At 32.3% G+C, this 26,471-nt stretch overlaps 2 protein-coding genes across 2 annotated transcripts; one reads left to right on the top strand and one right to left on the bottom strand.

Moving 5' to 3' along the window:
• The first annotated feature begins 4,719 nt into the window (after positions 1 to 4,719).
• fgb (fibrinogen beta chain) lies at positions 4,720 to 19,961 on the top strand. The gene is made up of 13 exons (XM_059354252.1): positions 4,720 to 4,847; positions 7,533 to 7,559; positions 7,650 to 7,756; positions 9,643 to 9,745; positions 11,000 to 11,068; positions 11,232 to 11,346; positions 12,542 to 12,648; positions 14,300 to 14,414; positions 14,985 to 15,104; positions 15,879 to 16,001; positions 16,148 to 16,242; positions 18,043 to 18,233; positions 19,127 to 19,961. Exons 1-13 carry the CDS (start codon positions 4,761 to 4,763, stop codon positions 19,356 to 19,358), a joined length of 1,491 nt encoding a protein of 496 aa, XP_059210235.1. The 5' UTR covers positions 4,720 to 4,760; the 3' UTR covers positions 19,359 to 19,961.
• Positions 19,962 to 22,071: 2,110 nt separating this feature from the next.
• Positions 22,072 to 23,657, bottom strand: LOC131989101 (uncharacterized). The gene is made up of 2 exons (XM_059354283.1): positions 23,464 to 23,657; positions 22,072 to 23,005 (listed from the first exon to the last, which is right to left on the bottom strand). The coding sequence occupies exons 1-2, from the start codon at positions 23,557 to 23,559 to the stop codon at positions 22,712 to 22,714; spliced, it is 390 nt and encodes a 129-aa protein (XP_059210266.1). The 5' UTR covers positions 23,560 to 23,657; the 3' UTR covers positions 22,072 to 22,711.
• Between the last annotated feature and the right edge of the window lie 2,814 nt (positions 23,658 to 26,471).

The following is a 26,471-nucleotide window of genomic DNA, read 5'->3' as shown; positions in this document are numbered from 1 at the left end:
ATAAACATCTTTGCATCTATGTTCCTTACTTATTTCGGTTTTTAGTGGATAAAGTTTTGTTAGTTGTCTAAAGCCCTTTTTTTATTGAGTGTGCTTGAAAGAGTGCACTATATACTATTCACCGGCTTAATTTTATTATTCTTCCGTTTCTTCCATGTTTTTTTCGGTCGACTAATCCTCCCAGAGTTTTGGTCACACATAGTACACTAAAAAGCAACATGGTCTCACAGAAATCCGTGAAATAGCCACGGATTTCGCTTAACTCAAAATCCGTGGAATAGCCACGGAATCGCTCAAATTTCCGTGAAACTGACACGGATTTCGCTACAATGCAAGTTAATGACAGTCATATCCCGTGGCTACTCCAACATACAAAGTGATTATGTACATTCACTGAGTGAAGATTTAGAAAATAAAACATATATTTCTCGCTAGAAATGTGATCAAAATCCATTTTTATGCAGAAACTAAGTCAAAATATTGATTTTTCACTAAAAATGAGAGAACTGTCCACCATGTTTTTTGTTCTGACCGCCGGGACCTTGAAAGTCACGTGACTTGGAACAAACCAATAGGAACAAATATCCATGGAATAGCCACGGGATATGACTGTCATTAACTTGCATTGTAGCGAAATCCGTGTCAGTTTCACGGAAATTTGAGCGATTCCGTGGCTATTCCACGGATTTTGAGTTAAGCGAAATCCGTGGCTATTTCACGGATTTCTGTGAGACCAGGTTCCTAAAAAGGTATAAAATCGACCAGCTCGGCCATGATAAGTGTGCTATGATTTTTCTAAGGGTTTCTTAGTTTTCAAATTATTCGACAAAACAAGCCAAAAAATCCCCCCAATGTAACCCTATGGAGAGGCTAGAGTGGATGACATCATCGCAAGAGTGGAGAGGGAGAGAAAAATATGTGAAAAAATAAATTTGGAAACTGCGCTAAAGGGCGCAAATGCCACTCTACAGAAATAATTTATACATAGAAACGTAGGGACATTCGTCTTCTGACTCACATTGGTCTGCAAAGAGTTTTAGTTTGGGCGTAACACGCACAGGTGCGCCACCAACACGCACCAACAGCCTCATAGACCGCCATGGTAAAAAGGCGGGAAAATTTCTGGAGGAAAGCAGAGGTACCAATTTCTTCTGATCGCTCAAAAAAAACACTTTTTCTTAATTTTTCTTCACAAAACACATATGTAGAGGTTCAGGAAGAGCTCAGGATGCTCAAAATGAAGTCGAGTTTGAGACCCCTGGTCTAGGACAACATTGAGTTTTATTCATGTAAGAAAAACAGGCAGTTAACCAAAAAAGGTGAAATGGATTATAAAAATATTCTGACACAATCTCTGCATGCTGATCACACGTCCTCTTTCCCGTAACTTTAAACAGTTCGACCAGCACATGTACGTTTTTTACAGTGTTGGTTTGTGTTTGTTTGTGTTCCCTTTTCAACTCAAACAAATCAGTTGCTCAATCGTCCTCATTTCCCGAAACTGACACACAAAAACAGCTTCACTGTGAACCGTCAGAGACATATTCACAGTAAATATCACCCTGATAATAATAAAAAATAATCATGGAAAAAATATGAATCAAGCCAACATCTCCAAAAGATGCCATCATATTTAAATATATATATTTGTAATAAAAGTAATTGATTTTTTTTTTGGCATTTGCACTTAATGAGGAAAAAAATAAAGAAAAACACTGTAAAATAATACAATTAATATAATAAATAAATCACAAAAAAAGTTAACAACTAAGTTATTTTTTTATTATTTTATTTTATTTTATTTTTTTTTATGTCTTATTAAATCTAAGATAATAAAAACTCAATATCAGTATTAAAAAAGATAGTTTTATGTCAAAACGTATCTGTAGAAAATCGAAAAAAAAAAAAAATTTACAATTTCTTTTAACATTAAATTTAAAGTTTGACTGTTTAAAAACATTCAGCAATATGAGGTTTATTTTTCTTTGACAAAAAATTCACATTCAAGATCATTAAGCAATTGAATAATACTGTAAAAATAAATAATAATAATAATAATAATAATAATGATAATAACTTCACAGTATATTAATCAACAGATTTCTTCCATATTATTTAATTTAATATTTGTAATAAAAGTAATTTTACTTTTTTATGGTACAGATTCTGGCACTTAATGTAGAAAAACAAAAGAAAACCCTGTCAAATAATACAGTAAATTAAAAAAATATATATAATTTTTACAGTGTCGACAACAATTATTTTTTTATTTATTTACCTGCACTGTAAAAATATTTTAAAAATGTATTAAAAAACGTACAGTTTTTACATTAAACTTTAAGTTTGAATGTAACAAAATAGAAAATTGTTCTAATTTACATTGAGCAATAGGTTGGATGGATGGAGGATTTTTTTTTGTCTTTTTAAATAAAATTAACTGTTATTTTAATGTTCAAGACCATTAACAAATGGAATAAAATATTTAATGTTATATTATATTAATTTATGTAGTTATTATTTGAAATAAAAGTAATTACATTTTTTTTTTTACGGCATTTGCACTTAATGTAGAAGAAATCAGGAAAAAAAACCTGAAAAACAGGAAATTGACCATAAAAGGTACAATGGATTACGAAACAGTCACCATGGAGTCCTGTCCTGGTTTTCTGTGTCTAAAAATGTCATGACTAAATAAAAAGTCATAGTTGTTCTACACTGTAAAAAAAATAAAATAAATAAAATAAAATAATAATAATAATAATTTCTAGAAATTCCAGGCTTTTTTTCCTGATTTTTCTCTACATAAAGTGCAAATGCCATAAAAATGTAAATTACTTTAATTTACAAATAATAACCATGGTAATTGATATAATGTGAATTAATTATTTTATTCCATTTTTTTAATGGTCTTGAACAATAAAATAACTGTTATATATTATTATATGTAAAAAAAAAAAAAAAGAAGTTAAAAACATTTATTTTGTTACATTAAAACTTTGCATTTAATGTAAAAAGAATTCGGAAAAATATGGTAAAAACTTAACTTTTTTAAATTATTTTTAAATATTTTACAGTGCAAGTAACATTTAAAAATGTCTTGTTTTTGTTTTGATTTTCATAGTCCATTGTACCTTTTATGGTTAATTTCCTGTTTTTCTTTATAAATAAATAAAATGTCATAGTTGTTTACACTGCAAAAAAAAGTACTTATATATTTTTAAGAAATTTGCTGTATTATTTCCCAGGATTTTTCTTTTGGTTTTCTACAATAAGTAATTTAAATTACTTTTATTACAAATATTAACCACGTTAATAATATTCCATTTGTTCAGGATTTTGAGCATTAAATTCTCAGTGAATTATATGTAAAAAAAAAAAAAGAAGATCCTTATTCCAATTTTTTTTTACAGTGTAGGACAACCACGACTTTTTAAAAACGATGGTTTTATTATTTTACGTTCCACATAACCCGAATGCACCCTACTGTATTTAAGACTTTTTTTACACCGAAAACATGAAATTAACCAAAAAAGGTACAGTGGATTATGAAACAATCTCATGGAGCCACTTTTTTTGGGTCATTTTCTGCCTTTTTTGGTCTTTTTTGCTTATTTTGTGTCTTTTTTTGGTCAATTTTTAAAATTGTGTGTCTTGTTTTGTCCTTTAATGTTTTTGTTGCTATTTTATGACTCATTTGTGTCTTTTATTGTCTTTTTTTCCCTTTCTTAAGTCATTTGGTGTCTTTTTTTGTCCTTTTATTTTGTTGTTGTTTGTCTTTTTTTGGCTTCAATGTGTTTTCGTTGCTCTTTTATGGATTTTTTTTTTTTTATCATTTTGTGCGTATTTTGGTCTTTTTTGCTCATTTTGTGTCTTTTTTTGGTCAATTTTTAAAATTGTGTGTCTTGTTTTGTCCTTTAATGTTTTTTGTTGCTCTTTTATGACTCATTTGTGTCTTTTATTGTCCTTTTTTTGCCTTTCTTTAGTCATTTGGTGCCTTTTTTTGTCTTTTTTTGTCCTTTTATTTTTGGTCATTTGTGTCTTTTTTTGCTCCTCGTGTGTCTTATTTTGGTCGTTTTTTAAATTGTGTGTCTTTTTTTGTCCTTCAATGTTTTTTTGTTGCTCTTTTATGACTTTTTTTGCTCATTTTTTCTTTTTTGCTCATTATACGATTTTTTTTTGCCCATTTTTTGCCTTTTTTGCTCATTTTGTGTCTTTTTTTTATGTTTAATGTTTGTAATGAAAGAAAACAGAAAAAACATGTAAATGTCTGTTGAAAAACTTTTTTTTTACAGTAACTATATAGGGTGGATTCGGGTAATGTGGGACACTTCAGGTTTGGCTGGTTTATTTCCTGCTTAAAGTCAAAATTGCAAAAAGTGTCCCACATTACCCGAATGCACCCTACTGTATTTAAGACTTTTTTTTTTACACACAGAAAACATGAAATTAACCAAAAAAGGTACAGTGGATTATGAAACAATCTCATGGAGCCACTTTTTTCTTCTTCTTCTTTTATTTTATTTTTTACAGTGTACATATCGAGCCCTTTTCCCACTTTTGGCTCCAGTAGCAGATTGTGAGTTATCAGTGAACTCTGTTCCTCCTCACTGACTCAGGCTGAGCAAACAGATATCGATCAGTTTCCAGCAGATCAATAAAAGAGAGGGAGGGAGGGAGGGAGGACGCCCACTCAGAGACGGAGGTAGAGAGGATAAAAGCAGGTGAATCAGGTTCAGGAGCAGAACTTTCCAACAGAGAGGATGAAGACGCTGCTGCTGCTGCTGCTGCTGTGTGTGAGCGCCGTCTGGCCTCAGGGCGTCCTGGAGTACGACGACTACGGCAACACGGTGAGTCCTTTTATTTATAAAGGACCTGGACTTAAAGGTTCCCTCTCTGCTACACTGTAAAAAATATTCTGTTTAATTTACGGTAAAATACCGGCAGCTGTGGTTGCCAGAACTTTACCGTAAAAAATACAGTGAGTGGGTTTTCTACTGTAAATTTAAATGTAAATATCAGCTAAATCTGTCATTTAGACTGAAAAACCACTTGCCATTTCATCCCTATTGTGTCTCTTTTTGGTAATTTTGTGTCTCATTTGATAATTTTACGTATTTTTTAGGTCATTTTGTGTCTTTTTTTGATAATTTCATGTCTCTTTTGGTCGTTTTCTGTCTTTTTTTGGTCATTGTGTGTCTTTTTTGATGGTTTTGTGTCTCTTTTGGTCATTTTGTGTCTTTTTTGATGGTTTTGTGTCTCTTTTGGTCATTTTGTGTCTTTTTTGATAATTTTATGTCTCTTTTGGTCATTTTGTGTCTTTTTTGATGGTTTTGTGTCTCTTTTGGTCGTTTTCTGTCTCTTTTTTTGGTCGTTTTGTGTCTTTTTAGATAGTTTTGTGTCTCTTTTGGTCGTTTTGTGTCTTTTTAGATAGTTTTATGTCTCTTTTGGTCATTTTCTGTCTTTTTTTTGGTCATTGTGTGTCTTTTTTGATGGTTTTGTGTCTCTTTTGGTCGTTTTCTGTCTCTTTTTTTGGTCGTTTTGTGACTCTTTTGGTCATTTTAGGTCCTTTGTTAGGTCCTTTGGTCTGCTATTATTTTTAGGGTAGTTATGTCCTTGTGACGTTATGGTATTTCTCCATCCATTTTAAATGAAAAATCTAATATTTTTTACAGCAAAACTGTGTTTTCTAAAGTTTATGACAGAAAAAAGTAAAAGTTTTGTGCTATTCTTTGATTTACGGTAATTAAAAGGGTCTACTACGGTGATATTACATTTTTAATTTCACGCCCTATTTCTGATATAATTTGACAGTGTTTTACTGTAATTTCTACAAACATTTTATACAGTGTGGGTTTTCTACTGTAAATGTGCATGTGAATACCAGCAAAAAAATAGTAATTTAGACTGAGTAGTCCCTTTATTTTTAGGGTAATTGTGTCCTTGTGACAATATGGTATTTCTCCATTAATTTTAAATGACATTTTTTTTATATTTTCACTGTAAAACTGTGTGTTTTCAAAAGTTTTGTACTATTCCTTGATTTACGGTTATTAAAAGTGTCTGCTACGGTGATATGCAATTTTTTATTTTACGCCCTATTTCTCATGCAATTTGACAGTGTATTACTGTAATTTCTACACATATTTTTACAGTGTACTTTACAAGAGGGAAATATTCTACTTTTTACTGGAGCACATTCATATTCACATTACAAGAGTGATGATTAAAACGTTTTCTAATGTGCCAAAAAGATGAATTATTCGGCTACCCTTCGGGAAAAAACCCAACAAACAGTTTCAGGATGTTGTCGTCTTTTGTTGCTCTTTATGGCTTTTTTTTGGTCATTTTGTCTTTTTTTTTTGGGTCACTTTTTGTAATTTTGTGGCTTTTTTGGTCGTTGTGTGTGTTTTTTTGTCCTTTTATTTTGTTGTTGTTGTTCTTTTATGAGTTTTTTTGGTCATTTGTGTCATTTTTGCTTTTTTTTTGGTCATTTTTTGATATTATGTCTTTTTTTGTCTGGAGCACATTCACATACAAGAGTGATGATTAAAAAGTTTTCTATATAGATGTATAAAGTCATAAAAAGCGAAACACATGTATGCATCAATTATATTTTCATATATTATTCTGAAATTCTACTTATACTTACTTAGGTAAAAACATGAGGGAAATATTCTACTTTTTACTGCACTGGAGCACATTCACATACAAGAGTGATGATTAAAACGTTTTCTAATATGCCAAAAAGATGAATTATATATTATATTATTATATTAAGATGAATTATTACCCCTCGGAACTCCAACAAGCAGTTTCAGGATGCTGTTTTTCTTTTGTTGCTCTTTATGACTTTTTTTTGGTCATTTTGTCTTTTTTTTTAGGTCACTTTTTGTAATTTTGTGTCTTTTTTGGTTGTTGTGTGTGTTTTTTTGTCCTTTTAATTTATTTTTTGTTGTTGTTCTTTTATTACTTTTTGGTCATTTGTGTCTTTTTTTGCTTTTTTGGGGTCATTTTTTAAATTATGTCTTTTTTTGTCCTTCAATGTTTTTTTTTTGCTCTTTTATGACCTTTTTTTGCTGATTTTATGATTTTTTTGCTTATTTTGTGTCTTTTTTTGGTCATTTTTTAAAATTGTGTGTCTTGTTTTGCTCTCTTATGACTCATTTGTGTCTTTTATTGTCTTTTTTCCCTTTCTTTAGTAATTTGGTGTCGCTTTTGTCCTTTTATTTTGTTGTTGTTGTTTTTTTAAGACTTTTATTAATAATAATAATAATAATAATAATAATAATAATAATAATAAATGTAAAAAACACCACAATGAAATATACGACATGATGAATTAAAATAAAAAAATAAAAAATTGGTTTATTTAGGTCTTTTTAACTTATTTTTGAGATTTTTTTTAGATATTCTTTATAAATGCATCATCAAACCACCACTTGTTTTATTATTTCTCTGTTTTTGTCGACTCATAAAAACAGTTTCAAATCTTCAGCTATATTCTAATGATTTTCATTTCATCTTTTCTGCAGGATGCCAATCCTGCACCTGCTGCAACAGTGAGTCAACATGTTGTTTACCTTCACACATGATTTCTGTTTAGTTTTTTCATATTTTTAACTCCTCGTCTTGTCTCGTTCCCTCTGCAGGCCGCCTCTGATGGCGTTGACGCTCGGGGTCACCGTCCATCGACCCGGGGCCGGGACCGCTACAGCCACAACACCTACGCCCCGCCCCCCATCAGCGGCGGCTCCCGGTACGTCACAACAACAACAGATACGAGAATGACCATTATAAAGTTTTCTAATGTGCCAGAAATATTTAATATTAACGGATGTTGTTGCCTTTTGTTGCTCTTTATGACTTTTTTTGGTCATTTTGTCTTTTTTTGGGTAATTTTTTTTTTTTTTTTTAACTGTGTCTTTTTGGTCACTTTGTGTCCTTTTTTTGTCCTTTTATGGTTTTTTTGTTTATCTTTTATGACTTTTTTGCTCATTTTGTGTCTTTTTTGGTCATTTTTTAAAAATTGTGTATCTTTTTTTGGTCATCTTATGAGATTTTAGGTTCTTTTTTGTCGTTTTTTTTTGTTTTTTTTTTACTGTTTTTTGTTTCTCTTTTACAACTTTATTGATCATTTGTGTTGTTTTTTGTCTTCTTTTGTCGTTTTGTTTTCGTTTTTGGGCTTTTTTTATTATTTCATAATTTTTTAATTTTTTTTTGTCTTTTTTGGTTGTTTTTGAGACTTTTTTGGTCTTTCTGTATCTTTTTTGGTCATTTTTTAAAAATTGTCTATGACATTTTAGGTTCTTTTTTGTCGTTTTTTTGTTTTTTTAATGTTTTTTTAATGTTTTTTTTGTTTCTCTTTTACAACTTTATTGATCATTTGTGTTTTTTTTTGTCTTGTTTTGTCATTTTGTGACTTGGTCATTTTTGGGCTTTTTTCATCATTTCATCATTTTTTTTAAAAAATGTTTGTCTTTTTTGGTTGTTTGTAAGACTTTTTTGGTCTTTTATGGTTTTTTTGTTTATCTTTTATGACTTTTTTGCTCATTTTGTGTCTTTTTTGGTAATTGAAAAAAAAATTGTGTGTCTTTTTTGGTAATTTTTTAAATATTGTGTATCTTTTTTGGTCATCTTATGACATTTTAGGTTCTTTTTTGTCGTTTTTTTGTTTTTTTTAATGTTTTTTTAATGTTTTTTGTTTGTCTTTTACAACTTTATTGATCATTTGTGTTATTTTTTTGTCTTTTTTCGTCGTTTTGTGACTTGGTCATTTTTTGTTTTGGCCTTTAATGTTTTTTGTTGTTCTTTTATGACTCATTTGTGTCTTTTATTGTCTTTTTTCCCTTTATTTAGTAATTTGGTGTCTTTTTTGTCCTTTTATTCTGTTGTTGTTGTTCTTTTATGACTTTTTGGTCATTTGTGTCTTTTTTGCTCCTCTTTTTGGTCGTTTATCTTTTCTGACTTTTTTGCTCATTTTGTGTCTTTTTTGGTCATTTTTTTTTTAAATTGTGCATCTTTTTTGGTCATCTTATGACATTTTAGGTTCTTTTTTTGTCGTTTTCTTGGCTGTTTTAATGTTTTTTTGTTTCTCTTTTACAACTTTATTGATCATTTGTGTTGTTTTTTGTCTTCTTTTGTCGTTTTCTGACTTGGTCATTTTTGGGCTTTTTTCATCATTTCATCATTTTTTTAAAAATTGTTTGTCTTTTTTTGGTTGTTTTTAAGACTTTTTTGGTCTTTTTGTATCTTTTTTGGTCATTTTTTAAAAATTGTCTATGACATTTTAGGTTCTTTTTTTTATGTTTTTTTGTTTTTTTTTTATGTTTTTTTAATGTTTTTTTGTTTTTTTTTATGTTTTTTTATGTTTTTTGTTTCTCTTTTACAACTTTATTGATCATTTGTGTTGTTTTTTTGTCTTCTTTTGTCGTTTTGTGACTTTTTTGGTTGTTTATAAGACTTTTTTGGTCTTTTTGTATCTTTTTTGTTGTCATTTTTACATTGTTTACTACAAAGAACTTTGAACAAAATGTTGAACTAAACTTTGATGAAGTGAAAACACGGTGAAAGGGTCTTCCGTGTGGTTGCCGTGACAGGTTGCCGTGACATGTTGCTGAAGTCTCCCTTTGTTTCTCGTCTCAGGTATCGCGGCCGTCCCACCGCGGCTCCGGTCGGAGGTCGGCAGGTGCAGGAGAAGGTTGTTCATCCGGAGGACGGAGGCTGCACGCACGCTGCAGAGGAGATGGTAGGAGCACCAATCCCACATGTCGTAGCTCAGGAACCAAAAACTGCTCGCCGTTTTACAACCAGTATAACCAGTCAGCAATATGACAGGGGCGCCATCCCCACTGTTAGCAAAAACAAGTGTTATTTGGTTGGAAATGTTGACTCACTGACCCCTTTCCCTGAATAATGATTGTGCAGGTTCAAACTTTTTCTCTGAATTACAAATCAAGCACATGTGTGTCTTTGTTATGCAATCAAACTGAATATGTTTGAAAGCAATACTTCTATTATTTAAGTTCAAGTTCAAACTCTGACAATATTTTTTTTCTACGATATAGTGTATTATTGCCGATTTCTTGTAGAAAACATACTTTTCTTTCGGCCCCCCTGTGGATTGGTGGCTTAATATTTACTTGAAGTTTTTTCTAACTAAAGGCAAAGTGCCAAATCAGCTGAAATGTACCTAAAGAGAGTTCAGTTCTCAATAGGTACATTTGTAGATTTCATCAACAGAAACCAAAACTTTTGTAAGTTTTTGACTTGCAATAATACTTTTTTTTAAAATCAAATATTTCTGTGACTCTCAATAAAACATTTTAAAAATATTTTTACTCTGAAACCTCTTTGATTGCATAATATAACACAAAAGTAACCCAATAACAAGTCACTTACTAGGTTAGGTTTGTAGACTTTCTGGACTCAACAGGCAGAAAGTTGAATTTGAAAGAAAGTTGAAGGGTGTTCCATGCAGATTTGTTCATTAAAAATGGAAGTCAATGGGTTTTCTATGCAGATGTGTTCATTAGAAATGGAAGTCAATGGGTTTTCTTTGCAGATGTGTTCATTAGAAATGGAAGTCAATGGGTTTTCTATGCCGATGTGTTCATTAGAAATGGAAGTCAATGGGTTTTCTATGCAGATTTGTTCATTAAAAATGGAAGTCAATGGGTTTTCTATGCAGATGTGTTCATTAGAAATGGAAGTCAATGGGTTTTCTATGCACATGTGTTCATTAGAAATGGAAGTCAATGGGTTTTCTATGCAGATGTGTTCATTAGAAATGGAAGTTAATAGGTTTTCTATGCAGATTTGTTCATTAGAAATGGAAGTCAATGGGTTTTCTATGCAGATGTGTTCATTAGAAATGGAAGTCAATGGGGTTTCTATGCAGATTTGTTCAGTAGAAGTCAATAGGTTTTCTATTCGGATTTGTTCATTAAAAATGGAAGTCAATGGGAGTTAGATAACTAACCAGAGAATCTGTGTCCACCAGGGTATTCTGTGTCCCAACGGCTGCGAGCTGAAGACCACGCTGCTGAAGCAGGAGAGGAACGTCAGGACGGTAAAAATTCAATAACAGTTTTATTATTTTGGCCAGTGCAAGATAATTTGGAAATCAATCAGTTTAAACTTGCTATGAATTTGAAGGCATTGAATTTGCAACGTTATATTTTTTTCGCAAGAAAGCATTGGGGTTGATTTTGTTTCGCAAACATTTCCCACAGAGCATCAACGAACTCAAACCTCAGATCAACGATTTGTCCCGAAACACCAACAACGTCTACAACTACGTCCACAGCATGTCCAACTCTCTGAGGGAGAGACAGAGGGTCGTCAACGGTGAGAGAAAAAATTACATTTCATGAGCAAAAATTACTTTAACATTATGGTGGTAAATTGTTTGGTTTAAAAGTGCAAAACGGAGCCGCGAGTTTAAATCGTTGTGCAGAACACGTCAAAGTAAACTGTGGAATCAGCATTACTTACTTTCTTTTTAAATAGTTTATTCTATAAATAGTTAATTATGTGTCATAATAAATCTTTATAAATTAGGTTTAACTCTTTTTCAGGAAGTGATTTTTATCGTTTTGTAAGTTTTTATTTAAATCAATTAATGATGACTGTAAGTGACTGTTTGTTATTGATAAATAACCCACTCTGTAGAGGATTAAAACCTGTTATTTTCTAATAATTTCTTAACATGAAAACTACAAACTTTAAAGAAAAAAAAAGAGGTTAACTAACAAAGCCTCTAATGTTAAAGAGTTAATTTATGACAAATAATAACAAAGTGTGTAGAATGCATTTTTTTGTAATTACCACAGGATTAATAACCATAACATTTTCCAAATTATGACTTCGTTTTATTTTCAAAAGATATTAAACTTTGTATAAAACAACAAAACATGCTCTTTACATAGAAAGTTTATTCTACTATTAAAATTAATTTGCAACTTATCAATTACATGATTTTTTTAATGCAGAATGTCAAATACAATGAAGGGAAAAACATTAAGGGAAAGGTGTTTTTTTTTCTTTCTTTTACTCGTTACATTTTCCCACATTTTGAATCTTCTCCTGAGAATAGGGGAAACATAATTAAACATAATTTTTAAAATGGAACAAGCCAAAAACCATAAAACATTATCCATCATGACAATGCTTATTATAGCTAATAATACACTACTGGTCAAAAGTTTTAGAACACACCAACTTTTCCAGAATTTAATTGAAAATGGTGCAGTTTAATGTCTCAGTGTACTCTGAAATTAATGCACATTTGCAACATTTAAAATTCTTGATTGAGCATGATAGGGTTTTGAAAGTGAAAAAAAGATTCAAAATCACATTTTATGTTGGACTAAAGGACTAAAAAAAGACACAAAATGACTAAAGAAAGACACAAAATTACCAAAAAAAGACACAAAATGACTTACAAAGACATGAAAATCCTCAAAAATCAATGAAAATGTAATTGTTTTGTTCAATGTTAACATTTAAATCATTCTAACTGATGGTGCCCGTCTCTCCTCAGGCAACAGCCATGTGGTCAGTCAGTACACGGACCGAGTGGAGGAACAACACGCCTACATCAAGGAGACGGTGGACACCGTCTTCCCGTCCAGCATCAGAGTTCTGCAGGTAAACGAAGAAGAAATTAATCATTGTGATCATATAGTTCATCCTTAGTCACAGCTGGAGCAAAACAGGAGGTCAGATGTCCAGATCAAAGACGTCTTTCATTAAAGTTAAAGCCAATTAGGGACGTTTCCATGGAATAAACAAAGCTGCAGTAGCGTCCTTTGGTCAGCAGGTGGCAGTTTAATGTGCTGTAGGCTAATCCATCAGTAAACAGGAGAAGAAGAAGAGAGAAAACAACAACAAAAAGAGAAAAAACAGCTATGGAAACAGCTAAATGGTTTATTGAAATAATTGGGCTGGTCTATACAATTCACTTCTATGTTTATATGCAGTATGATTATTAAATACTACAATTTATTATAATTTTGAATAATTGCGTAATTTAAAAAGTTGACAATTAAATTGACAGCATCTTAGAGTCAAGTACTAAAAAAACAAAAACAAATACGGGCAGTGGGGTAATATTTTGAAAAAAAAGAAAAAAGTCACAAATTTGACATTAAAGTGGCAAATCTATGAGAAAAAAGTGGCAGATTTGTGAGAAAAAAAGTGGCAAATCTATGAGAATTTTTTTTGCAGATTTATGAGATTTAAAGTGGCAAATCCACAAGAAAAAAGTTGCAGATTTATGAGATTAAAAATGGCAAATCTACGAGACAAAAGTCACAGATTTATGAGATGAAAAGTGGCAAATCTACGACAAAAAAGTTGCAGATTTATGAGAGGAAAAGTGGCAAATCTACGAGAAAAAAAGTCGCAGATTTATGAGATGAAAAGTGGCAAACCTTTGAAAAAAAGTAGCAATTTCATGAGAAAAAAAGTAGCAATTTTATGAGAAAAAAAAGTAGCAATTTTATGAGAAAAAAAGTAGCAATTTTATGAGAAAAAAAGTAGCTAATCTAAGAGAAAATAAGTATCAGATTTATGAGATTAAAAGTGGCAAATCTATGAGAAAAAAGTCACAGATTTATGAGGAAAAAAGTGGCAAATCTATGAGAAAAAAGTTGCAGATTCATGAGATTAAAAGTGGCAAATCTACGAGACAAAAGTCACAGATTTATGAGGAAAAAAGTGGCAAATCTTTGAAAAAAAAGTAGCAATTTTATGAGAAAAAAAGTAGCAAATCTAAGAGAAAATAAGTAGCAGATTTATGAGATTAAAAGTGGCAAATCTATGAAAAAAAAGTTGCAGATTTATGAGATTTAAAGTGGCAAACCTTTGAAAAGAGTAGCAATTTCATGAGAAAAAAAGTAGCAATTTTATGAGAAAAAAAGTAGCAATTTTAGGAGAAAAAAAGTAGCAAATCTACGAGAAAAAAAGTCGCAGATTTATGAGATTTAAAGTGGCAAACCTTTGAAAAAAATAGCAATTTTAGGAGAAAAAAAGTAGCAAATCTAAGAGAAAATAAGTAGCAGATTTATGCGATTAAAAGTGGTAAATCTACGAGAAAAATGTATTTTCGAAAATGTTTTTTTTTAGTTGTAAGTAAAGCATCGTCTTAGAATTTCTTGATTTTGAGCTTAAAACATATGAAGAAACAGACCAAAATAAAAGTACCAACAAAACAAAGAGACAGAAGCCAGAATCTGGTGTTTCCAGCCTTAAAGACCGATGACCCTGATGTAAAGTGTGCTGTGCTTCGTGGCTGCAGGGGGTCCTGGACAAGATCCGGCTGAAGATCCAGAAGCTGGAGAAGGCCATCCAGGCCCAGACAGAGGAGTGCAAAGAACCCTGCAAGACCAAGTGTCCCATCCCAGTGGTGTCCGGTACGTGAGCATTGCTAAGTTATTGGAGTATTGGACGGACAAAAGCCAACATGGTCTCACAGGAATCCGTGAAATAGCCACGGATTTACTCAAATTTCCGTGAAACTGACACGGATTTCGCTACAATGCAAGTTAATGAAGTCATATCCCGTGGCTATTCCAACATACAAAGTGATTATGTACATTCACTGAGTGAATATTTAGAAAATAAAACATATATTTCTCGCTAGAAATGTGATCAAAATCCATTTTTATGCAGAAACAAAGTCAAAATATTGATTTTTTTTCACTAAAAATGAGAGAACTGTCCGCCATGTTTTTTGTTCTGACCACCGGGACCTTGAAAGTCACGTGACTTGGAACAAACCAACAGGAACAAATATTAACTTGCATTGTAGCGAAATCCGTGTCAGTTTCACGGAAATTTGAGTGAATCCGTGGCTATTCCATAGATTTTGAGTTAAGCAAATCCGTGGCTATTCCACGGATTTCTGTGAGACCAGGTTCACAAAAGCAGTCAAACAATCTTTTGTCATCATGATAATAACTGTTTGTGTGTGTGTGATTCAGGTAAGGAGTGTGAGGACATCTTCCGCCGTGGAGGAAAAGACTCCCAGATGTACATGATCCAGCCCGACGCCTTCTACCCGCCTTACAAGGTCTACTGTGATCAGACCACCCAGAACGGAGGTGAGAGTTTAAGTCCGTTAGGCTCAATAAATGTTCCTTTTTCATGAGTTTGTTGATACTGCAGATGTTTAGACCTTTCGTAAGAGCAGCTATTCTCAACCTTGGGGTCGGGACCCCAGTTGGGGTCGCGAGATGATTTCTGGGGGTCGCCAAATCATTTTGGAAGTCAGCTCTGTCTCCACTGTGTTAAAGTGTTCATGTGTTTTGGTCTTTTTTGTAATTTTGTGTCTTTTTTTGGTCATTTTGTGTCTTTTTTTTGTAATTTTGTGTCTTTTTTTGGTCATTTTGTGTCTTTTTTTTATCATTTTGTGGTCATTTTGTGTCTTTTTTTATCATTTTGTGGTCATTTTGTGCCTTTTTTGGTCATTTTGTGTCTTTTTTTAGTAATTTTGTATCTTTTTTGGTAATTTTGTGTCCTTTTTTTGGTCATTTTGTGCCTTTTTTAAATCATTTTGTGGTCAATTTGTGCCTTTTTGTCATTTTGTGTCTTTCTTGGTCATTTTGTGTCTTTTTTTTGTCATTTTGTGTCTTTTTTTAGTCATTTTGTGTATTTTTTGGTCAATTTCTGTCTTTTTTTGGTCATTTTGTGTCTTTTTTTGTCACTTTGTGTCTTTTTGTTGCATTTTGTTTCTTTTTTGGGTGATCTGAACTGTGCGTGTGAGATTGTGTTCAGTGAGCGGTGGTCGCGGACAACATGCATGTTAAATTGGGGGTCGCTACTCAAAAAGGTTGAGAACCACTCCGTAAGAGTATCTGTGTGTTTTATTTCCTCAGGATGGCTTCTGATCCAGAACAGGCTGGACGGCAGCGTTGACTTCGGACGGCGCTGGGACGAATATCGACGCGGTTTTGGCAACATCGCTTTTGATGTCGGCAAGGGTCACTGTGAGTCTCCCGGTAAGTGCATTTACTCCGTTATTATCATTTGAGGTTTACTTTACTTGAGTATTTCCATTTTCTGCTGCTGTGACAAGTGAAACTCCACTATGTTTTATTCCTTTAACTTGTGGTTGACGAGCTTACCTTTCTCCGTCACCTGACAGGTGAATACTGGCTGGGCAATGACCGTATTAGTACGCTGACCAAGATGGGCCCCACTGAGATCCTTATTGACATGGAGGACTGGACAGGAGCCAAGGTGAGTCCTCAACACTTCTGTTTACAGCAGAATGAATACCAGAAAGAATTACAGCAATGAATCTGAAACTATATTTGTCAGTAATTTTCAAGTTAAAACTCTAAACGTTGTTTTTTTGGTTCTGAAATGGAGAGACTGGGGAATTTTCTTTGTCTTATCTTATAGTAACATTAATATCTTTCGGGTTTTAGAACGTTTTATAATACTTTAGATTGTGTCCTTTCTCTAAGTCCTTGGAATTTAAAAATGAATGGCACATGTAAATGTGTGGTTATAGCTTAGTATGTTTTTATTTTTTTTATTTTTTATATTTTTAAAGCATATTATAGTATGTGTAAGATTTTTTTTTAAAAAGGTATAGTATAATTTGTCGAAAAAAGAGGAAAAAATGGTCATATCGTACTGTCCAAAAATGCAAAAAAAAAAACACTAAAACTGTAGAGCATTCAGCATGGCATTTAAAAAAAAAAAAAAAAACACACCATATTATAATATGTCCAAAATTTGCAAAAATAAATTTATAGCAAGTATAAAATATAAATAATAAAAAATTGTCAAATTGTACTTTGTCCATAAATGCCCCCAAACACCATAAAATACTGTTTTGAGCACAGTGAGGAAAAATATTTAAAAAACACCATATGTCCAAAATATGAAAATTTATATATTGAAAATAAATGGCACATGTAAATGTGTGGTTATAGCTTAGTATGTTTTTATTTTTTTTATTTTTAAAGCATAGTATAGTATGTGTAAGATTTTTTTTAAAAAAGGTATAGTATAATTTGTCGAAAAAAGAGAAAAAATTGTCATATTGTACTGTCCAAAAATGCAAAAAAAACAATAAAACTGTAGAGCATTCAGCATGGCATTTTAAAAAAAAACACCATATTATAGTGTGTCCAAAATTTGCAAAAATAAATTCATAGCAAATATAAAATATAAATAATAAAAAATTGTCAAATTGAACTTTGTCCATAAATGCCCCCAATCACCATAAAATACTGTTTTGAGCACAGTGAGGGTATAGAATGTGCAAAAATATTTAAAAAACACCATATGTCCAAAATATGAAAAAGGACGTCGTAGCATATTATGTCGAACAAACTAAAAAAAAATGGTCAAACTTTATTCGTCCAAAAATGCCAAAGAAAAAACCCCAAAATGGAGGCCAATATTATAATATGTCCAAAAATTAAGAATAAAAAAACAAAGCAAGGCAAGTTTATTTGTATAGCACAATTCAACACAAGGTAATTCAAAGTGCTTTACATACACATTAAAAACAGCAAGACACAATTGAAAACAGTAAAAACAGTCAATTAAAACAGGAAAATAGAAATTGAAATATAAATAGGATAAAATAAGATACAGCAGGATAAGAAAAGAGATAAAATAATAAAAAGCACAAGTCAAACATTGTGTAGTTAAAAAGTAAGGGCAGTAGAGTAGAGCAGATAAGTGTTAAAGTTAAGAGTACGCTGCAGTAAACAATAGTGTTTTCAGTCCTGATTTAAAGGAGCTGACCGTTTAGAATAAGAATAATACCTAAGTATACAGTCAAAATAGATGGAAAAACATAATATTGAAATATGATAGAAATATGTTATTGTATGTTGAAAAATGTCATAACAGTCCAAAACGTCATGAATATGATAGTGTAGAATTCCATAAAAATAATTTAAAAATTATTGTATGGTCGATAGTACGCTGTGTTTGTTGTGAGATTAGAATATCATAATTATTTAAGCAAAATTACAGTTTGGTTTGATTGGTATTGATTGTTTATTTGATCATCAGGTCCAGGCCCAGTACCGCCAGTTCACCGTCCAATCAGAGACGTCCAACTACGTGCTGGCGGTCGACGGTTACTCTGGTAACGCCGGCAACGGTTTCCTGGAGGGAGCACTGGAACTGTTTGGTGAAAACCGCACGATGACCATTCACAACGGCATGATGTTCAGCACCTACGACAGAGACAACGACAACTGGTGGGTGATCATTAATAATCAATAATCATCAGTTTACTCCCTCTGTAGCAAGGTTATAATAGTTTTGGATTTTTCATTAGTTTTAGTTTTAATTTCGTTGTCAATTTTTGTTTTCAAATTCAGTTAGTTTTAGTTCGTTTTCAGAGTGAGTTCATTAGCTTTAATTTGTTTTTATTTTTTGGAAAATGCTTAGTTTTAGTTTAGTTTTAGTGTTAGTTTTAGTTTAGTTTTTATTAGTTTTAGTGTTAGTTTTAGTTTAGTTTTTATTAGTTTTAGTGTTAGTTTTAGTTTAGTTTTTACTAGTTTTAGTGTTAGTTTTAGTTTAGTTTTTATTAGTTTTAGTGTTAGTTTTAGTTTAGTTTTTATTAGTTTTAGTGTTAGTTTTAGTTTAGTTTTAGTGTTAGTTTTAGTTTAGTTTTTATTAGTTTTAGTGTTAGTTTTAGTTTAGTTTTTATTAGTTTTAGTGTTAGTTTTAGTTTAGTTTTTATTAGTTTTAATGTTAGTTTTAGTATAGTTTTTATTAGTTTTAGTGTTAGTTTTAGTTTAGTTTTTATTAGTTTTAGTGTTAGTTTTAGTTTAGTTTTTATTAGTTTTAATGTTAGTTTTAGTATAGTTTTTATTAGTTTTAGTGTTAGTTTTAGTTTAGTTTTTATTAGTTTTAGTGTTAGTTTTAGTTTAGTTTTTATTAGTTTTAGTGTTAGTTTTAGTTTAGTTTTTATTAGTTTTAGTGTTAGTTTCAGTTTAGTTTTTATTAGTTTTAGTGTAAGTTTTAGTTTAGTTTTTATTAGTTTTAGTTTTAGTTTACTTTTTACTTTTCGTTAACTATAATAACCTTGCTCTGTAGAAGTCTATGAGAAGCTTTTCATGAATCCTAACACCTCTCCCTGAACCAGGACCCCCGGTGATCCCTCCAAACAGTGCGCCAGGGAGGACGGTGGCGGCTGGTGGTACAACCGCTGCCACTCGGCCAATCCCAACGGCCGATACTACATGGGCGGAGCCTACACCAGTCACATGGCCAAGCACGGCACGGACGACGGCATGGTGTGGATGAACTGGAAGGGCAGCTGGTATTCTCTCAAGGCCATCAGCATGAAGATCAGGCCATTCTTTGCCCCGAGCTAGATGTGTCGCAGGACGCCGTCACACATCACAGGAAACCGCCAAAATAAAAGACACAGAAGTAAATTTGGTCCGGAAAAGAGCTGTCTCGAAACTTTTATAATAATAATAATAATAATACATTTTATTTGTAAAGCACTTTTCATACAGAAATCTCAAAGTGCTACAGAAACCAGAAACAAGAAAGAGAAAACTCATTAAAATCAGCAGTAGATAAAAAATACAAAATAAAAGACACGGGTAATGAAGTACATTATGCAGAGACAAAATAAAAACATCTAGGGACAGCCTAAAAATGCCTCCCTGAACAGAAAAGTTTTAAGCACTTTTTTTTAGAAGTTTTAGAAACTAATATTCAAGTGTGTCTTTTATTTTAGCGTTTACCTCTACGCTGATGATGCACACAGTTACTCACTTAACACAGCTGAAGTAAAAAAGACCCGAAGAAGATTAAATATGTTTAAAAAATGCCACAAAATGTCAGATAAACTGTGTTGTGTGTGAATGTGCTGTGATGTGTCGTCTCTCGCTGTGTGTGACGTGCAGCAGCAGGACGAGTTGATGTAAACTGTCCTCCACTACTCAATAAACACATTGAGGAACATACTTTCTGTCTCATCTGCTTCTTATTTGATTCTAGAAGAGAGAGAAAAATGGCTGAAGTAACAGGAAGCTGAAGTCATTCTTTAGTATGTCGTTTTTTGTCAAATTTCAAAAATTTCAAATGCATAAAAATGTCTTTATTATAGTCTGTTGATACATATTAGAGCAGAGTTTGTCCATAAATGACAGAAATTAACATATTAAGGGATGTTGAAAAATTTGACAGAAACAAAAAAATCATACTATGATGTTTTTTGTCAAAAATGGTCAAATTTTAAATGCCTTAAAATGCTAAAAATGACTTTATTATAGTCTGTTGATACATATTAGAGCATAGTTTGACAGAAAAACTCCATATTATGGGATGTCAAAAAATTGGCCAAAAACAAAAAAAATCATACTAGTATGTTGTTTTTTTGTCAAAAATGGTCAATTTTTAAAATGCATGAAAATGACTTTATTATATTCTGTTGAAACATAGAGTATAGTCTGTCCATGAATGACAGGAAAACACAATATTATAGTATATCGAAAAATTGGACAAAACCAAAAAAGTAATGCTATAGTATGTCATTTTTTGTCCAAAATGTTCACATTTTAAAATGCCTAAAAATGACTTTATTATAGTCTGTTGATACATATTAGAGCATAGTTTGTCCATAAATGACAGAAAAAAAACGATGTTGAAATATTGGACAAAAACCAAAAATGGTCAAATTTGAAAATGCCTTAAAATGCTAAAAATGACTTTATTAAAGTCTGTTGATACAGATACATATTGGTGCATAGCTTTTCCATAAATGAGAGAAAACACAATGTTATGGTATGATGAAAAATTGGACAAAAAAAAAAAAGTCATGCTATAGTTTATATTAGTATTTTATATAGTTTTTTATCAAAAATTGTCAAATTTTGAAATGCCTAAAAATGACTTTATTATAGTCTGTCGATACATATAAGAGCATAATTTGACAGAAAACACCATATTGTCGAAAAATTGGCCAAAAAAAACCAAAATGGTCAAATTTAAAAATGCATGAAAATGACTTTATTATAGTCTGTCGATACATATTAGAGCATAGTTTGTCCATAAATGACAGAAAAAAAAACATATTAAGGGATGTCGAAAAATTTGACAGAAACAAAAAATTCATGCTATGATGTTTTTTGTCAAAAATGGTCAAATTTTAAAATGCCTTAAAATGACTTTATTAAAGTCTGTTGATACAGATACATATTGGAGCATAGTTTTTCCATAAATGACAGAAAATACAATATTATGGTATGTCGAAAAATTGGACAAAAAAAAAAGTAATGCTATAGTATGTCGTTTTTTGTCAAAAATCATCAAATTTTGAAATGCATAAAAATGACTTCATTAAAGTCTGTTGATACATATAAGAGCATAGTTTGACAGAAAACACCATATTGTCGAAAAATTGGCCAAAAAAAAACAAAACCCCTTACTATAGTATGTTGTTTTTTGTCAAAAATGGTCAAATTTAAAAATGCATGAAAATGACTTTATTATAGTCTGTTGAAACATAGAGTATAGTCTGTCCATGAATGACAGAAAAACACAATATTATAGTATGTCGAAAAATTGGACAAAACCAAAAAAGTCATACTATAGTATGTCATTTTTTGTCAAAAATGGTCAAATTTTAAAATGCCTAAAAATGACTTTATTATAGTCTGTCGATACATATTAGAGCATAGTTTCTCCATGAATGACAGCAAAAACCGATGTTGAAATATTGGACAAAAACAAAAAAGTAATACTATGACGATTTTTGTCAAAAATGGTCAAATTTTAAAATGCCTTAAAATGCTAAAAATGACTTTATTAAAGTCTGTTGATACAGATACATATTGGTGCATAGGTTTTCCATAAATGACAGAAAAACACCATATTATGATGTGTTGAAAAATTGGAGAAAAACAGTCAGGTAAAAAAAAATTTTTTTTAAAAAGATAACATTTAAAAATGCCTAAAAATGACTTTAGTATAATCTGTTGATACATATTCGAGCATAGTTTGCTCCAGCCTTTCAAAATAAAACAGAAATACACTTAATCGGGAATAAAATAAAATAAATATATATATATAAAATAAAGGAGAGAAACCAGAATTGTGCAAAACTGTCTTTTATTAACTGTGAATATACAAATAACAAAAAATGAGGTTGATATCAACAGAAATGAGTTATTATATCTGTCTATATGTGGAGAAGGTGACATAAATATTATTACAGGAAAAAAGAGGAGTGTGTTCTCCATGCAATTATATTTTAAATATCTGTTTAACAGACGTGATGAGAGGCAGAATATTCCAGAAAAAATGCATGCTTAATAAGGAAAGATTATTATTTATTATATCCACAGTTTTGAGTTTTTTTATTTCAAATAAAATAATGTTCAAGTTGTTTTTCAGACATTAATATTTTGCTCAAAGTATCATTTTTTTGGTTGGAAAAAATGTGTTTGTTCTTTTTAATTGTTATAATTGTTTTTAATTATATTATATATAATTATTGTATAGAGCCTATGAGAAAATTAGCCTACTTCTGACTTGATTGGTGACCTCAGTAAACATTCTCGTACTGAGTTTATGGTCTCTCGTTAGTTTCAAGTTTTCTTCAACAACAGTGATGGTGTTTATTTAAATCAGCCCCTTCAAAATAAAACCACAAGGTGCTGTTACACGAGAAAAGAAAGACCCGTCGGCTGCTCCCACTGTCAGCTGTCAAACTTCAGTCCAGCAGCTCCTCCAGAACCACCCGGTTCTGCCCGATGTCCTCAAACTGGGTCAACAGTTCTCTCCGGACCGTCGGGATGGTCCGGTACTCTGGTGGCGGTGGCGGGCTGATGTCTACCGGCTGCAGGGTGACATGTGGGACGTCCTCCGGAGGCGGGGCCGACTTCCTCCTCCGGTCCATCTGCTGCAGGTCGGCGTGAAGCGTCTCGAAGCCGAGATGATCGACCGCGAACGGAAACGCGGAGCGACAGGAGCCGGAGCAGGCTCGCAGCTGCATGTCGATGTGCACCTGGAGACACAAAACAACCACAAATTATTCTCCTGGAACAGACATGTGGACGGCTGGAATACACTAAAAAAAAAAAAAATGGTGAATGGTTTTTTTGTCTATTTTTTGTGTCTTTTTCGGTAATTTTGTTTCTTTTTTTCTTTTGTTATTTTTTGTCATTTTCTGGTGATTTTACATCTTTTTTCTTGGTAGTTTTTTGGGGGAATTCGTGTTACATATGGGCACTCGAAAAAGTGTTCTTATAAAAAAATTCCAATTTATTCCAATTTTGAAAAAAAAATTCAACTTGTGTTTTGCCGTTTTATCTGAATTCTGTCATTCTTACTGTGTTTTTCTGCACAAAGACATGTTTGAGTTGTTCCCACTTCTAGCCATGATTGTGCTGATTTCATAGAGCTGCAGGACTTATAGATTTATATAGATTTTATAAGTTGCAGTGTCGTGTCATCAGGTCTCACCTCTGTCCGGTACAGCTCCTCCATCTGTTTATGGACGTTGCTCTTCAGCTCTTCGAGTCGCAGCGACAGCCGGGACGAGCGATCTCTTAGAGACATGAGGTTCTTCGCCAAACCCTCGGCCTGTTCCACGAACTTCAGCTCCGCCACTGGAGACACAGAGAGTCAGCCAGCAGCACTTTACTCACTTCTACACTGTAAAAAATATTCTGTTTAATTTACGGTAAAATACCGGCAGCTGTGGTTGCCAGAACTTTACCGTAAAAAATACAGTGAGTGGGTTTTGTACTGTAAATTTAAATGTAAATATCAGCTAAATCTGTCATTGAGACTGAAAAATCACTTGCCATTTTATCCCTATTGTGTCTCTTTTTGGTAATTTTGTGTCTCATTTGATAATTTTACGTATTTTTTTGGTCATTTTGTGTCTTTTTTTGATAATTTCATGTCTCTTTTGGTCGTTTTCTGTCTTTTTTTTGGTCATTTTGTGTCTTTTCAGATAGTTTTGTGTCTCTTTTGGTCATTTTGTGTCTTTTTTTGATGGTTTTCTGTCTTTTTTTGGTCGTTTTGTGACTCTTTTGGTCATTTTAGGTCCTTTGTTAGGTCCTTTGGTCTGCTATTATTTTTAAGGTAGTTATGTCCTTGTGACGTTTTTTGACAGAAAAAAGTAAAAGTTTTGTGCTATTCTTTGATTTACGGTAATTAAAAGTGTCTACTACGGTGATATTACATTTTTAATTTCACGCCCTATTTCTGATATAATTTGACAGTGTTTTACTGTAATTTCTACAAACATTTTTTACAGTGTACCATGTCGGGAACATTTCCGGCCTCACCGTGTCTGCTGACGATATCTCTCCGGTTGAAGCTGTAGACTCGCGTCATCGTCGACATGGATTTCTCCACCGCGTCCTCGTACATCTTCGCCTTCTTACAAAGCTTCCTCAGCCTCTGCTCCGCCTGGTTCTCCGCCTGGGAGATCAGACCCTGGAGCCTGCAGCCGGAGGGGCATTTAAGAACCTTTTGGAGAGGAACACAAGTTTACAGGAGCGTCGGGGAACGTGCAGCAGGAACTGGTCCTCCGTTGGTTACAAGTTAGTCACAAAAGTCACAAAACACAACAGGAAGACAGAAAATACATTTTCTTCTTTAGACTTTCTGTCAAAGTGACAAACTTTTATTTTATTGAAAAGGGAAACTTGAGTAACACACTTAAAAAAAAAAAAAAAAAAATGAAAAAAAAACCCTAACAAAAACAGCATATTCAAGTAAAAAAAAAAAAACGTATGTCAAAATATTAAAAAGCAAACAAACAGATATTTACTGTTTATTATAAATAAAAATTAAATCTATAAAATAAATATATTTAATATAATAAATATATAGCTTTCTGAAAATAATTAAATGTTATTATTATTTTTTGTGTTGTGATGTGTGTCTTTGTAGTAATTTTAGGTCTACTTGTGATCATTTTGCATCTCTCTGTAGATGTTTTGCATCCCTTCATTTTGCACGTCTTTCATAGTAATTCGACAGTTGTTTTGCATCAAATTATAGTTAATTTGCATCTTTTTACGGCAGTTTTGCATTTCTTTTTAGTTATTTTGTGCCTCTTTTTAGTACATTTTGTGAGTAATTGTGGTAATTTTGCATCCCCTTGTGGATGTTTTGCATCTGTTCATTTTACACATCCTTTATGATCATTCGGAGATCTTTCAATAATTAAGAGTCTAATTGTGATCATTTTGCTTCACCTTTAAGTTGTTCTGCATCCATTTTTATTTCCGCGTCTTTGTGGTAATTCTGGGTCTACTTGTGATCATTTTGCATCCCTCTGTAGATGATTTGCATCCCTTCATTTTGCACGAATTTTATAGTCGGTTGTTTTGCATCAATTTATAGTTAATTTGCATCTTTTTATGGCAGCTTTTTTATTTCTTTTTAGTTATTTTGTGCCTCTTTTTTAGAACATTTTGTGAGTAATTGTGGTCATTTTGCATCTCCTTGTGGATGTTTTGCATCTGGTAATTTTACACATCCTTTATGATCACTCGGAGATCTTTCGATTATTAAGAGTCTAATTGTGATAATTTTGCTTCACCTTTTAGTTGTTCTGCATCCATTTTTATTTGTGTGTCTTTATGGTAATTTTAGGTCTACTTATGATCATTTTGCATCCCTCTGTAGATGATTTGCATCCCTTCATTTTGCACGTCTTTTATAGACAGTTGTGCTGCATCAATTTATAGTTAATTTGCATCTTTTTATGACAGCTTTTTTATTTATTTTTAGTTATTTTGTGCCTCTTTTTTAGTACATTTTGTGAGTAATTGTGGTCATTTTGCATCCCCTTGTGGATGTTTTGCATCCATTTTTATTTGTGTGTCTTTGTGGTAATTCTGGGTCTACTTGTGATCATTTTGCATCCCCTTGGAGTCGTTTTTGCGTCTCTGGGATTATTTTGCATCCATCTTTCGTCTTTTTGTGCCTCTTTGTAACTTTAAATTCCTTTTGTGTGACATTTTGAGTCTCCTGTCGTCCACCCAGGGTTATAAATCAGATTGTCTCTCACCCAGTCGTCGTCTGAACACAGGGGGGCGTGTGCTGCTGCTCCACACTGATTCCTCCTGTGTGTGTGTGTGTGGGCGTGAGTGGGCTGTGGGACGTCTCCACTCTGCTGCCTCAGCCTTTTACAAACTGCAGAAAAACAAACAGGACTGTGGTCAGTTCACCTTCAACTCAGCTCTGAATCAAACAGAGATAAATGTGTTTACAGAGGACAAAGATCCAATATGACACATGTCAAACACTCTGAATTAACAAGCTGAATCATCCAACATCAGTTCGCTTTAGTACAATTTTGCAATAGATGTTGAGTAATTCCAGTTAAACCCCTTTATATGTCTACATCTTGGAGGTAAATATTATACTTTGTACTGCACAAAACATATCGATTTGTTCTTCTGTGTCGGAGAAGTCACCAATTTTCTCTGAATTTTCTCTTTGGAACA

The sequence above is a fragment of the Centropristis striata genome, chromosome 17, assembly GCF_030273125.1.
Source record: "Centropristis striata isolate RG_2023a ecotype Rhode Island chromosome 17, C.striata_1.0, whole genome shotgun sequence".
NCBI classification, from domain to species: Eukaryota; Metazoa; Chordata; class Actinopteri; order Perciformes; family Serranidae; genus Centropristis; species Centropristis striata.
The sequence above is the reverse complement of the archived record's forward strand: the minus strand, read 5'-3'. Positions and strand labels throughout refer to the sequence as shown.